This window comes from Mobula birostris, chromosome 4 (assembly GCF_030028105.1).
Source record: "Mobula birostris isolate sMobBir1 chromosome 4, sMobBir1.hap1, whole genome shotgun sequence".
NCBI classification, from domain to species: domain Eukaryota; kingdom Metazoa; phylum Chordata; class Chondrichthyes; order Myliobatiformes; family Myliobatidae; genus Mobula; species Mobula birostris.
Window position 1 is genome coordinate 161,016,012 of NC_092373.1, and position 14,312 is coordinate 161,030,323.

At 41.7% G+C, this 14,312-nt stretch overlaps 1 protein-coding gene across 8 annotated transcripts in view; it reads left to right on the top strand.

The window, feature by feature from the left end:
- psd3l (pleckstrin and Sec7 domain containing 3, like) overlaps nt 1-14,312 on the top strand; it is a 532,485-nt gene that overhangs the window by 399,266 nt on the left and 118,907 nt on the right. For all 8 annotated transcript variants that reach the window (XM_072256350.1, XM_072256351.1, XM_072256352.1 and 5 more), the window contains one exon: nt 3,541-3,630. In XM_072256350.1, the coding sequence (XP_072112451.1) occupies nt 3,541-3,630 (90 nt within the window). The remainder of the gene's footprint in view (nt 1-3,540; nt 3,631-14,312) is intronic.

The following is a 14,312-nucleotide window of genomic DNA, read 5'->3' on the forward strand; positions in this document are numbered from 1 at the left end:
CTCCAACCATGGCCTGGGAGACCACAATTGTCACATATCATCTCCTCTGCCCTCCTATGACTAGTGTGGCAGTCCCTTGTTAAGTGTTGTGGTTGGTGGCAAACAAAGCAAATCCCTACATCTTCACAGCAGCTATGTCTGATACAGCCTCTTTTCCTTATGACCTCTTTTCCCCCTCTTTCAAATCCTACCATTATCCCCAAGTCTAAGACCTCCTAGTGTGCTGAACTCTGCCCTTCATTGAGTATTTTCAGGTAGACTGGATCAACCCTCCCTGGAATGTCCAGCCCTGAGTGTTTCTCATACGCCCGGAATTTTCCCTCTGCACAGTCTATAGCAGGTTCATTGGCCTTCTGAACAACAGACATTATAATTCCCCTGTTACTCTCTCCTCCTCCAAGTCAGTGCCTCAGTTCTTCCTTAAAGTTCAGATATCTTTTCTCATTGCTGGCATTCCCAGTAGTTGCTCATGTTCCATCCTGCACCCCTGGAATCACGTCTTCCCTCATATTTCTTGGGCATTTAGCTTTAGCAATATGTGTATGCCTTTGAGATGCATCTGGTGGATTTCAATCATTTCCTCCTACACCCAAATTTCTGCATTGTCACACACAACACTAAGTGAAGGCAGTTTGCATACAATACTCTGCTTTTTCCCTGGGCTCAAGGGCTTGTGGATGGTGGAGATGAGTGTGAGTGGCTGGCCGGGATGACCAGGATTCTGAGTCTGTCATTGCCTGGCCTCTGTAGGTACCATTCTGACAGGCCATACTGTGTATAACCTCTGCTGTTTGTGGGTACTTGCCCACTTGTCAACTCCTGGTTTAGCACTTCCCAATTTACCTCATCACCTTCCACAGCAGTTACCCATGGCTGCTGCCCAGTGTGTACCCAGCTGCTGGGCCTTATCCCATTTACCTCTCAGTCTGTCCAGATCCCTGACGAGTGCGTTTTTGTATTGTTCTGATTGTCTTGCTTGTATTTCATGCACGCCTCTCTCTCTCTGTAAGTATTCTGTTTCTTCAATCGGTCCTGCTCTATTTGTACACTGTTTCGCTGTTCCTTGTATTTATCGTTTTCCTTCTGCAGCTCTTCTATTTGTACACTCTATAATTCCATTTACCTTGTTCTCTCTTGCAAATATACATGATGTAGAATGACTGCTGCTTCATCTCCCTTCCTCTTTGATTGACTTTTCCACCACTGCCAATGTTCCTCTGGGCTCCAGGTCTTAACTCATCCAGCTTTGTCCATTCCCTGTTCAACCTTCTCAAGTTTATGGAATATATACTCTGTGAGTTGTGCCTTCTTCATAATTGAGCCCATGATGTTGCCATATCCCTCTTACGTGGAAGGTTAAATATTTCTGCACTATTGCCAATCTTTGGCTTTGATTCTCTGGTTTTTCCACACCCAGTCAGACATAGACAAAGAATTCCCTGAACGAACCATCAGTAACCACCTTTTATAACTGGGCTTTGAACTACCCAGCACTGTCTTGTGGCTGGTTCCTTCCTACCAGGTGGGCTGGTGGCGCAGTGAGATCAGCGCCGGGCTCGAGAACAGAGGTTCCCGAGTTTGATCCAGTGACAGACAGCTCCTGAGCACGCTCTCCATCTGTGTTGAGCTCGCAACTTGACCTCCTTTTAAAAAAAAGAGCACTGCCACCTCCTCCAGTTTAAATTCCCACGCAGAATATTGTGGAGGATCAAATAACCATACTAAGCAAACAAACACACACACACACACACACTACCCCCCCCACACACACACACACACCATCCCCCCCCCCACACACACACACACACCACCACCCCCCCACACACACACACCACCGCCCCCACACACACACCCACCACCACACACACACACACCCACCCACCACCACCCCACACACACACACACACACACACCACCACCCCCCCACACACACACACCACCGCCCCCACACACACACCCACCACCACACACACACACCCACCCACTACCACCCCACACACACACACCCACCACCACACACACACACCACCCCACACACACACACACCTCCCCACACACACACACCACCCCCCCCACACACACACACCCACCACCATCACCACCACACACACACACCCACCACCACCACCACACACACACACCCACCACCACCACACACACACACCCACCCACCACCACACACACACACCACCACACACACACACACACACCACCCCACACACGCACACACACCTCCCCCCACACACACACACACCTCCCCCCACACACACACCACCACCCCCCCCACACACACACACACACCCACCACCACCACCACCACACACACACCCACCCACCCACCACCACCACACACACACCCACCCACCACCACCACACACACACACACACACACATACCATCACCACCCCGCCCCAGCTCTCCACCATGTCCTTTGAAACTCCATGATCCCCGGTGGTTGCTGACCTAATCAGATCTAAGTATGGGTGCTACTCTTTAAACAAAAATACTCATTCCCTTAGACTGCTAAAGGAGGTGAATATATTGTGGGTCATGAACATATCCTGGATGGGCCTCAAATTTTGTGACTGTGATCGATGTCAGCGGAGAGACACTGAAGCTGGTGATATAGAAGTCTTTATTCATCACAACAAACAAACATTCTCATGGAGTCACTCTCGGTAGAGGCTCACAAACCTAAAAGGTACATCACATTTTTTATACCCTTAAGTTCAAAGGTAACAGTAGGTGATTCAATACAATTTCAATAGTTACAATGACATTGTTTAATTCGATACCTTGATTCCTTTGAGATACATTGTGGAAGCTCATTGAAACCTCTGAAGTTCCAAACGCCTTTGGAAGAAACTAATTAACGCAGATACTCTAAAATCTTTTGATGACAGAGAGCTAAACCCAACATTAACATTGTCAGGGCTGTCTCTGAGTACACAAAAACTATTGACTGCCTATACCTGTAGTATGTGAAGTGACAACATCCATCTGGTCTGCCAGATTGCACTAAAGTCACAATGGTGCAAATAATTTAGCCATGTTACCTGGTTTGACACAAATCCATTGTCTTAATGTTTGGCTCTTGCATATCAAGCTTCTTGAATTTATTTACAGTATGAACTGAAGCCTGGTTCTTGTTTGAATTAATATCTGTTACATTCATATAGCTCCAGAATACTCGCTAACACTTCCTCCTACTTGGAAAACTGATGCAGAGGATGACACATTTACTGCCCTGGGAATAAGAGGCATATCTGCAGTACCCTCTTCTTCCTCTCATTGTGGAAGGTTGTCATGGTACCCATTAGAGTATTTTGATAGTCTGTTTCATTTCAGGCTTAAATTTTACTTCTGTATAAATCAAACGTGAAGCAAAGAACCAATTCCGGGACTCTGGTGATTGATGCTAGTTCTACATCAATTTTATATTTGTGCAGGGAGCCTCCAGAGTGATTTGGTTTCGTTGTTTTCTGACTTTCTTGGCAAGTGCAACATGTGCTAATCTTTGCAATTCTTTCAACATTTCAGAATATTGGAAAGAAGATGACCTGCCAAGACTTCATTAACAATTTGGATGGATTGAATGGAGGAAAAGACTTCCCAAAAGAGCTATTAAAGGTATTGGATGTGGATCTGTTTGTGGTATAGAATTGAAATGAACTGAATAAGTATCCACTTGTAATCTAAAAGAAGTGGTGAAAGCATAAAGATGTTGTTTGAGGGTGGGGACAATATGCTGTGATTGTCCCATTGTGTACGCATCTGTATTTTTGTAATCACTGGTTTACTTGTGGACATTGCTGCAGTGCTGTTGTTTATTGTCTGTAGTTGCTCCTGAATTGAGGATTTAGATCAGATTCATCCTCATTGATGGGTCTGAAGTGATGTAGATGCTAGTTCGGGTTAGGAGGACAGGTTTTCATTCCCTGAAGGACATTATTGAACCAGCTTGGTTTATGTGATAATCTGGGGTTCTCAGTTTCCCTTTATGGAGACAAGAGTCTTCAATAATTTGAGTTTTCCTTGCTGCCGTGGTGGGCTTAGAACTTGTTTTTATGTCAGTGGTTAATGAGTCTAACATATAGTCTTATTACAGTGGTGCTAACAAGTTTGTAAACCCTGTAGAATTTTCTCTGTTTCTGCATAATTATGACCTAAAATGTGATCGGATCTTCACTTAAGTCCTAAAACTAGATAAAGGGAACCCAATTAAATAAATAACATAAAAAGCATTATACTTGTTCATTTATTTATTTGGAAAAATGATACATTATTACATGTATTTGTTGGGAAAAGTAGATGAACTTCTGGGGTAATGCCTTCTATAAAAGCTTTTACAAACTTTTAGCACCAATGTATTTACCACTGCAGTGCTGTAAACAAAGTGTTTTGGGCATGTGACAGGATAAGGCATCTTTACAAAAAGGTATCCATGAGAATGAGATGTCAGATAACCCTGTGATCTCTATCTTGGAGGCCAATGCCAGGCTGCCTTTCAGGAGGGTGAACCCTCGCAAGGCAGCAGGGCCTGATGGAGTACCTGGCATAGACTGAAAACCTGTGCCGACCAACTGGCAGGAGTATTCAAGGACATTTTCAGTCTCTGTCTGCTACAGTCGGAAGTTCCCACCTGCCTCAAAAGGGCAACAATTATACCAGTGCCCAAGAAGAGCGGCGTGAGCTGCCTCTACGACTGTCATCCAGTAGCCCTCACATCTATGTTGATGAAGTGCTTTGAGAGTTTAGTTATGGCTAGAATCAATGTCTGTCTCAGGAAGGACCAGGACCGACTGCAATCTGTCCAGCTACAATAGGTCTACAGCAGGCGGAACCTCAGTGGCTCTCCATGCAACCTTGAGTCACCTGGACAGTACAAATACCAACGTCAAGATGCTGTTTATTGACTATAACTCAGAATTTAACACAATCCTTCCGACAGTCCTGATCAGAAAAACTACTAAACCTGGGCCTCTGTATCTCCCTCTGCAACTGAATCCATGACTTCCTAGCAGGAAGACCACATTCTGTGTGGATTGGAAATAACATCTCTACCTTACTGACAATTAACAATGGTGCTCTACCCTTAGCCCATTACTCTGCCCTCTCTACAACCATGACTGTGTGGCTAAGCATGGTTCAAATAAATCTATAAATTTGCTGCTGATACAACCATTGTTGGCAGAATTTCAGTTGGTGACAAAGAGCATACAGGAGTGAGATATACCATTTGCGGAGTGGTGTCACAACAATGAACTGGCATTCAATGTCAACAAGACCAAAGAGCTGATAGTGGACTTCAGGAAGGGTAAAGAAGAGGGAACACGAACCAATCCTCATAGAGGGATCAGAAGTGGAGAGAGTGAGCAATTTCAAGTTTCCTGGTGTCAGTATCTCTGAGGACCTAGTCTGGATGCGACATATTGATGCAGCTATAAAGACGGCAAGATAGCGGCTATATCTCATTCAGAGTTTGAGGAGGTTTGGTTTGTCAACTAAAACCCTTGATAACTTCTACATATGCACCATGGAGAGCATCCTGATTGGCTGAATCATTTCTGTTATGGGGAGAGGTGTCTACTACACAAGATCAAAATAAGTTGCAGAAACGTATAAAATTAGACAGCTCCATCATGGGTACCAGCCTCCGTAGCACCCAAGGCATCTTCAAGGAGCAGTGCCTCAGGAAGGTGGCGCCCATCATTAAGGATTCCTACCAGTCAGGACATGCTCTCTTCACACTGGTACCATCAGGAAGGAGATACAGAAGCCTGAAGGCACCCACTCAGCAATTCAGGGACAGCTCCATCTGATTCCTAAATGGACATTGAACCCATGAACACCACCTCACTACTTTTTTATATCTGTCTTTTTGCAGTACTTATTTTAACTTAACTATTTAATAGATATATATATATATATATATATAAACTTACCGTAACTCTTTTTTTCTCTTTATTTATTTATCATGTACTTCATTGTACGGCTGCTATTAAGTTAACAAATTTCATGACATGCTGGTGATGTTAAATCTGATATTATTTTTGGTCTATTAGAGATGCTGTCTGTACTTGTGTTACTTCTAAACTCCAGAGAACGAGGGATTTGCACTTAGTTTAATATGTTACCCAGTGCTCTTTTGCATGGGAACACGGACCTGTTGGACTTTCCAATCCATCAATACTTGTGTGTATTTTTACCGTGTGTCTTTACCACAGAGAGTGGTGAGCATCCTGCTTTCACCTGGCTGACTTCTTGGCTTCAACATGGAATTCTTTTGGTACTCTGCTGCTATATCCTAATTCCAGATACCAATGACCAGTCACCCTTGTGCTTTCTGACCAACTTTTGCTTCTAGTCCAATGATAGGACAACTGTAAGTTTTACAAATACTCCTTAATCACCATCTACCATCACAGAAGTGGCTTTGGCCTTCCCCATTTCTGAAATCTCTTCAACGAAAATACACATGTTTGAGATCCCAACACTTCAGTTCTGGCCTTGCAAGCATTGATAATTCACACAACACACAACTAGTTTGGAACTCCCATTTGTAACTCCTTTACGTCTGTTCCTCTGTTTGAAGCCCACCGGTTTGACCAGACTTTTAGATTATTTTTAACATGGCTTTGTGTTAGCCCTTGAGAATACTTGCGTGAAAGTGGTAAGTTAAGATCCACCATAAGTTGTAGTTGCTAATTCCGCTCTCAATTAATCGCAGGAAATGAAGTGATTTTATAATCCAAATCTTTGGATATTAGTGATGCATGTGATGTCATATGGTAGCTAATGACTGGGAACAAATGAGCAAGGCTTGAGTCTTCCCTTCCCTGGAGAGTAGCAGATGTACAAAACACCTGCTGTTAAAATGATTAATAAATAGTATGCCAGTTTAAAAGCATAATGGATTTTGATATCAGGAGCGGGAATTAATATTATTGAAATAAAAGCAAAACATATTGGAATTACTTGAGTCAACAGCATCTGAGGAGGTTCCTGGTTTTAGATATCATTGAATATACCCGAGTAGCAATAGTTGAAGAAAACCTATAGGAGATGATTCCCGAACTTCTAGAATCAGGTTTATTATTACTGGCAGATCTAATCAAATGTGTTGTTTTTAGCAGCAGAAAATACTATAAGTTACAATAGGAAACATTTTAAAAAGTAAGTATGGAAAAAGAGAGGAAAAGGGGAGGTGTTCATGGGTTTATGGTTCGTTCAAAATTTTGATGGTGGAACTTATGTCCCTTATGATTACTTACCACATGACATCACTAATATCCGAAGATCTGTAAATAATCTCATTTTCTACCATTAATTGGGAGTGGAACTAGCAACTATATGAAAACTTTTAACTTCTCACTTTCACAGAAGTATTAACTTTAGCTTTAGGGTATCCTAGGCTGTCTATGTAAATAGAAAAACCAAGAACTTGAGTGCAGATGTGACTAACATTCATCTTACTTCAGCAGGATTTCAACAGGGCAAGTAAAAGACTGATTACAAAAACCTAGAGAGCTGAGCGTGGTCAAAAGCAGAATATAAGAAACGAAGTGCAAGTGACTTGGAGGTGGCAGTTCAAGCGTATTTCTACCCCTATGTGCTTCATGGACGAGTTACATTGGACTATTGTTGTCTCGGTCAGTTTGGTTAGGTGTAGAAAACATATTAAATATCAATAGTTGTGGAAATTCCAGAAGAATTTTTTGGTAAATGAAGTGCTGGAGACACCTCCTGGATATCGGTGCCTTGTTATCAGTGTGAAGTAGCTTTGGAAACAAAGTGACACACTGGGACCTCGTTTGTCTTCTGAAATGTTGCTTTATTACAGGTTGTGCTAGGACTGGGATGTTCTTGTTGCATCCGTTTGCCTGATGCACATTCTGTGTATGGCACACCATGCAATCTCACATTAATTGTTATATGCAATCTGTTCTCTTGATGTTTCTATGACTGATTCACCACCAGTGTTGAGGCAAAGTAAGTTCCAACACTAGCAAACCTTTTTCCATGTTTAATTTTCAAACTTTAAAAAATGGACAGATTATTTACTAGCAAGTTCATCCAATCTGGTGGCTGACTCCTGCAACAGACCTGTCATTCTTTTCTTGTATTATGTGGAATCCAGCTTGATCTCGGGACTGGGGATATTAGGAGAAGCTGTTAGAGGCGTTGCAATGCTTCTTTCCACTAACTCTCATACATGGGGCTTATAATCCTCTTCAGCAGGTGGGTGAGGTTTCATCTCAGCCTGAGCAGCACCATTGCAGTGCTGGACTTTCATTCTTGTTTATATTGCTTATAGAAGCCACATGACAGATAATAAATGTACAAACTATTGTGCAAAAATACACCACCAGACATATCAGTTCAATGCGTGTTTCGTCAAGGATTGAAATAAGTTTTGATGCAGTTCAACATGTCTGGTGATGACTGATTGCAGAATCAGACTGAGGTGAGCATGAGCATTGATTTCTCTAAACTAAGGTAATTTTTGCCCACCCCCTTCATTCTTCTTCTATTCACCACTATGACTCCCCTCTTACCTTTTTCTCTTTTGCTCACCTGCCTATCACCTCCTCCTGGTGCTCCTCCTCCTTCCCTTTCTCACATGATCCAATCTCCTCTCATACCCGATTCCATCTGCTTCTGTCCTTTACCTTTTCCAACAATCACCTCCCAACTTCTCATTTCGTTCCTCCCCCCAACCCCACCCACCTGGCTTCACTTGTCACCTTCTAGCTTGTACTCCTTCCCTTCCTCCCACCTTCTTGTTTTGGCTTCTTTCCCTTTCTTTTCCGGATGTTCTAACCTTGGAACATCTCGACAGCAAAGGTGCAAACATCACGCTGCCCTTCATGTACTGCAGGTCATCATTCAATACTATCATCCCCTCGAAACTAATCAATAAGATCCAAAAAGTTGGTCGCAATACCTCCTTGTGCAATTGGATCCTTGATTTCCTCACTTGCAGACCCCAATCAATTCAGATTGGCAAAAACATCTCCACAGTCTCTATCAGTGCAGATGCACCACAGGACTGTGTGCTTAGCCCCTTGCTCTGCTCACATTTTACTTATGACTGTGAGGCTAAGCACAGCTCTAACTCCATGTTTAAGTTTGCTGATGACACACTGTTGTAGGCGGTGACGAATAGCATATAGGAGGGAGATTGAAAATCTAATGGACTAGAGCCACAACAGCAATCTCTCACTCAATGTCAGCAAGACCAAGGAGCTGATTTTCAATTTTAACAGGAGGAAACCAGAGGCCAGCGAACCAGTCCTCATTGCGGAAATCAGAGGTGGAGGCAGTCAGCAACTATAAATTCCTTGGTATTGTAATTTCAGAGGATCTGTTGTGGGTCCAGCACATAAATGCCATTACGAAGAAAGCATGGCAGCACCTGTACTTTCTTGGCAATTTGTGAAGATTAGGCAAATTAAACTTTGACAAACTTCTATAGGAGAGTATATTGATTGGCCGCATCACAGCCTAGTATAGAAATACCAATGCCCTTGAACGGAAAATCCTATAAAAAGTAGTGGATATGGCCCAGTACATCATGGGTAAAGCCCTCTCCACCATTGAACACATCTACACGGAGCACTGTTGTAGATAAGCAGTGTCCAACATCAAGGACGCCCACCATCCCACCATCCAGGCCACGCACTCTTCTTGCTGCTGCCAACAGGAAGAAGGTACTGAAGCCTCAGGAAATACATCACCAGGTTCAGGAACACTTATTACCCCTCAACCATGTGGGTCTTGAACCAGAGGGGTAACTCCACTCACCCCAACAGTGAACTGTTTCCACAATCTATGGATTCACTTTCTCCATCTAATGTTCTCAATATTTGTTGTTTTTTTATTATCATTGTTGCATCTTTTCTTTTGTATTTACATAATTAGTTGTTTTCTGCACATTGGTTGTTTGTCTATTCTGTTGTCTGCAGTATATCATTGATTTTATTGTACTTCTTGGAAATGCAGTACATAACCACAAGAAAATGAAGCTCAAGGTTGTATATGGTGACACATTTGTACTTTGATAACACTAAACAACAAAGATTTTGCTTCCTGAATATTTTTGAGTGTATCTTATGGATTTTGCACTGCTGATCATGAAAATCACCATGAAAGTTCCCCATCATGCACCATCTTTTAAAATTTGCCCATATTTGTTATTTCAATTCATAATTCAAGTCAGAATAACTGATGTCAAAATTAAGGATGGCATTTTGTTGGTCCACAAATCAAACAGGTTATCAACAACAAGCAATTCACTGAACTTTTAATGGGATCAGAGAAAATCGAATGGGAGGCATTCAAGGATGTTGAAATTTTGGAGCACCAAACTACGTGCAGCTGATTGAAAACATGCTTCAGTCATACAAAGCCATGAAATGCAACATGCCACTAAAGATTCATTTTCTGCATTCCCACTGCAAATCTTGGCACAGTCAGTGACGAGCATGGTGAAAGGTTTCACCAGGACATTGCAGTCATGGAGAAATGTTATTAGGACAACTAGAATCCAACAATGTTTGACACTTAAGCAAGAAGCCTTAGACACTGAGTACAAATGAAAATCATCACCAAAGCATTTTTAGCTTAGTTGGTATCGCAAAATGTCTCCACCATTATGCAATTAAACCCATTATATTCAATAAAAGTTAATTTTTTGTTTTTCCAAATTCCTACGAGATACAAGCAGTCTGAAATTATTTTTGTGTTCAGCTTCAAGCAATCTATGATAAACAAAAAAAAAATTCTAGGAAGCAGCACTTTTGAAAAATTTGTTGTCCAATATAGTAAATTTACTCTGAATTATGAAGATTCTTGGCCCAAAATATCGAATATTTACCCCTTTCCATAGAGGCTGCCTGACCTGCTAAGTTCTTCCAGCATTTTGTATGTGTTATGCTGAGTTTTTACTCTTTTCACAAGTTTGTAATTTATGTTGATAATGTATTGCACCACCGCTGTAAATGAAACAAATTTTCATGGCATTTATATCCTGTGTACGTGTATGCTCATGACAATGATTGTCCATGACTTAAATTTCTGCAGCAATGTCACCTGCAATACTCAGTTATAAGTATTTTTAAAATTGTTTTTCAGTTTTTTTAAAATTGGCTGTCAATTGCTGATAGGGCACAATCTGAAAAATTGATCCTGCCAGTTTGTCTTATCAGTTGCATAAAACTTACATTAGGCCACATATTGTGTGTATTTCTTGTTTCCCCATTACAGGAAGGATGTGGAGGATTTGGAAAGGGTTTAGAAAAGATTTACCATGATGCTGCCTGGATTAGAGACTATGAATTATAAAGAAAAGTTAGACAAAACTTGGGTTGCTTTCCTTTAAGTATTGGAAGCTGAGGAATGACCTGGCAGAAATTTCTAAAATTGCAAGAAGCAATAAATAGGGTAGACAGCTAGAATCGTTCTTGCCAGGGTGGAAATGTCAAAACTAGAAGGCATAGATTTAAGGTGAGAGTGATAAAGAGATTTAAAAGAGAGATTAGCTTTATTTGTCACCTATACATAGAAATATACAGTGAAATGCATCTTTGCATCAAAGATGAAATCCAGTTTTCTTTAACATAGGGAGTGGTAGGTATCTAGAATGCACGACTGGGAACAGTGGTGGAAGCAGATACAATATTGATATTCAAGAAGCCTTTAGATCGAAACACTGAAATGCAGGGAGACAGAATGATATATGGAAAATATACAGGCAGAAGGGATTAGTTTAATTTGAAATTGAGAGAATGGGAAAACAAGTGGCAGATGGAATATAGCTAGGAAGTATATAGTCATGTGGTTTGGTAGAAAGAATGAAAGTGCAGACTATTTTCTAAAAGAAAAGAAAATTTAAAAATCAGATATTCAAAGGGACTTGGGAGTTCTTATGCAGGATTCCTTAAAGGTTAACTTGCAGGCTGAATTAGTGGTAAGTAAGGCAAATGCAATGTTAGCATTAATATCAAGATGACTAGAATAGAAAAGCAAGGATGTAATGCTGAGGCATTATAAATCATTGATCAGACCACACTTGAAATATTGGGAGCAGTTTTGGACCCCTTAACTAAGAAAAGATATGCTGGCATCAGAGACTGTCTAGAGGAGGTTCACGAGAATGATTCTAGGAATGAAAGGGGTTAACATATGAAGAACGTGTGATGGCTTTGGGCCTGTATTCTCTGGAGTTTAGAAGAATGAGGGAGGATCTCATTAAAACCTATTAAATATTGAAAAGCCTCCACAGAGTGGATGTGAAGAGGATGCTTCCTATAGTGGGTGAGTCTAGGACCAGAGGGTGCTGTTGTGTGTATTAAGTCACTGGAGAAAGGTACCATTGGATACAAAGCAGCTTCTTTATTCAACAGAACAAGGAACAGCAGGCATCATATGCTGACGCTTTTGGTCGAAAGGACAAGGACGACAGATAGATGAGACATCAGCATGTGCGTTCTTGATTCTTGATCCTCCAAAATATTCCGCATGGAATTTAAACTGGAGCTGGTTCACCCACTAATAGCATTTGATCCTGACTTTGAAATGCATTATCATGTTTTCATCATCACTGGGTCTAATCCAGGATCATTGTCCCCAAAAGGACTGTGAGAGTCCCTTCACCAAGACTTGTCGTAGTCTAACTAAGAAGGTGCCTCACCATTTCGAAGAGCAATTAGGGACAGTAATAAGCAATGTACTTTGAAAAATTCATTAGATAAATAATTTGAAGATAACCAAGTTTGCTGATGCTTGAATCTAGAACAAAATCAGGATTTCTGGAAGACCTCAGTGGATCAATCATCTTCTGTGGAAGCAGAAGGTGTATATTGATGTTTTTGACTTAGACTGCATTAGAGTTGAGAGGCAACGCAGAAAAGATAGTCAGTATGTTGAAATATGTAGCAGGGGTAGAATAAGTGAAACCAGATGGAGAGCAGATGATGGGCAGATGGAACCAGGCTGGTGGAGGAATTGGGAGGGAAGAACAAAGGGAGAGAAAACTATGTGGAGAGGCAAGTTTGATTGGGAGGAGAACATCGGGGGTGTAGGTTACCTGAAACTGAAAAATTTAATGTTCATATCACTTGGTTTTAAGCAAGCCATACGGATTACACCATGTTGTTCTTCCAATTTATGCTTGAGCTTATTGTTATCACGGAGAAGGCTGATGACAGATACTTCAGTGCCGGGAGTGGTATCATGACAAAGAGTTAAAATGACATCCAGCCGGACACTTGAAATATCAGTTGCTGGCAGAGTGCAAGTATGCCCCACAAAATAGTTGTCTAGTCTATGCTTGATTCCTCCGGTGTAAAGGATGCCATCTCATAAGCACAGGCTGTGGTAGAACGGGTAAGAAGAAGTGTAGGTGAGCCTCGGCTTCACATAGAATAGCTGGTGGTGACAGGAGGAGGAGATGATGAGGCAGGTGTTATAACCTCCGGATGCAGGGTAAAGTGCTGGGAGATGGGGAGGGATGAGGGGGAGGCAGGGAATCATTCAGAGTGGTCCTTGCAGAAATGGAGTGGATAATGGGGGAGGTGGAGTTTGTGAGTTTGACGTCAGTGGTGGGCAAATTGATGGAAAGTATTCTTAGAGATGGTATATGTAATTATCTGGACAGACAGGGTCTGATTAGGAACAGTCAACATGGATTTGTGCGTGGAAGGTCATGTTTGACAAATCTTATTGAATTTTTTGATGAGGTTACTAGGAAAGTTGACGAGGATAAAGCAGTGGATGTTGTCTATATGGACTTCAGTAAAGCCTTTGACAAGGTTCCACATGGAAGGTTAGTTAGGAAGGTTCGATCGTTAGGCATTAATATCGAAGTAGTAAAATGAATTCAGCAGTGGCTGGATGGGAGATGCCAGAGAGTAGTGGTGGATAACTGTGTGTCAGATTGGAGGACGGTGTGTAGCGGTGTGCCTCGGGGATCTGTACTGGGTCCAATGTTGTTTGTCATATATATTAATGATCTGGATGATGAGGTGGTAAATTGGATTAGTAAGTATGCAATTGATACTAAGATAGGTAGCGTTGTGGATAATGACGTAGGTTTTCAAAGCTTGCAGAGAGAATTTGGCCTGTTAGAAGAGTGGGCTGAAAGATGGCAGATGGAATTTAATGCTGAAAAATATGAGGTGCTACATTTTGGTAGGACTAATCAAAATAGGACATACATGGTAAATGGTAGGGCATTGAAGAATGCAGCAGAACAGAGGGATCTAGGAATAATGGTGCATATTTCCCTGAAGGTGGAATCTCATGTGGAT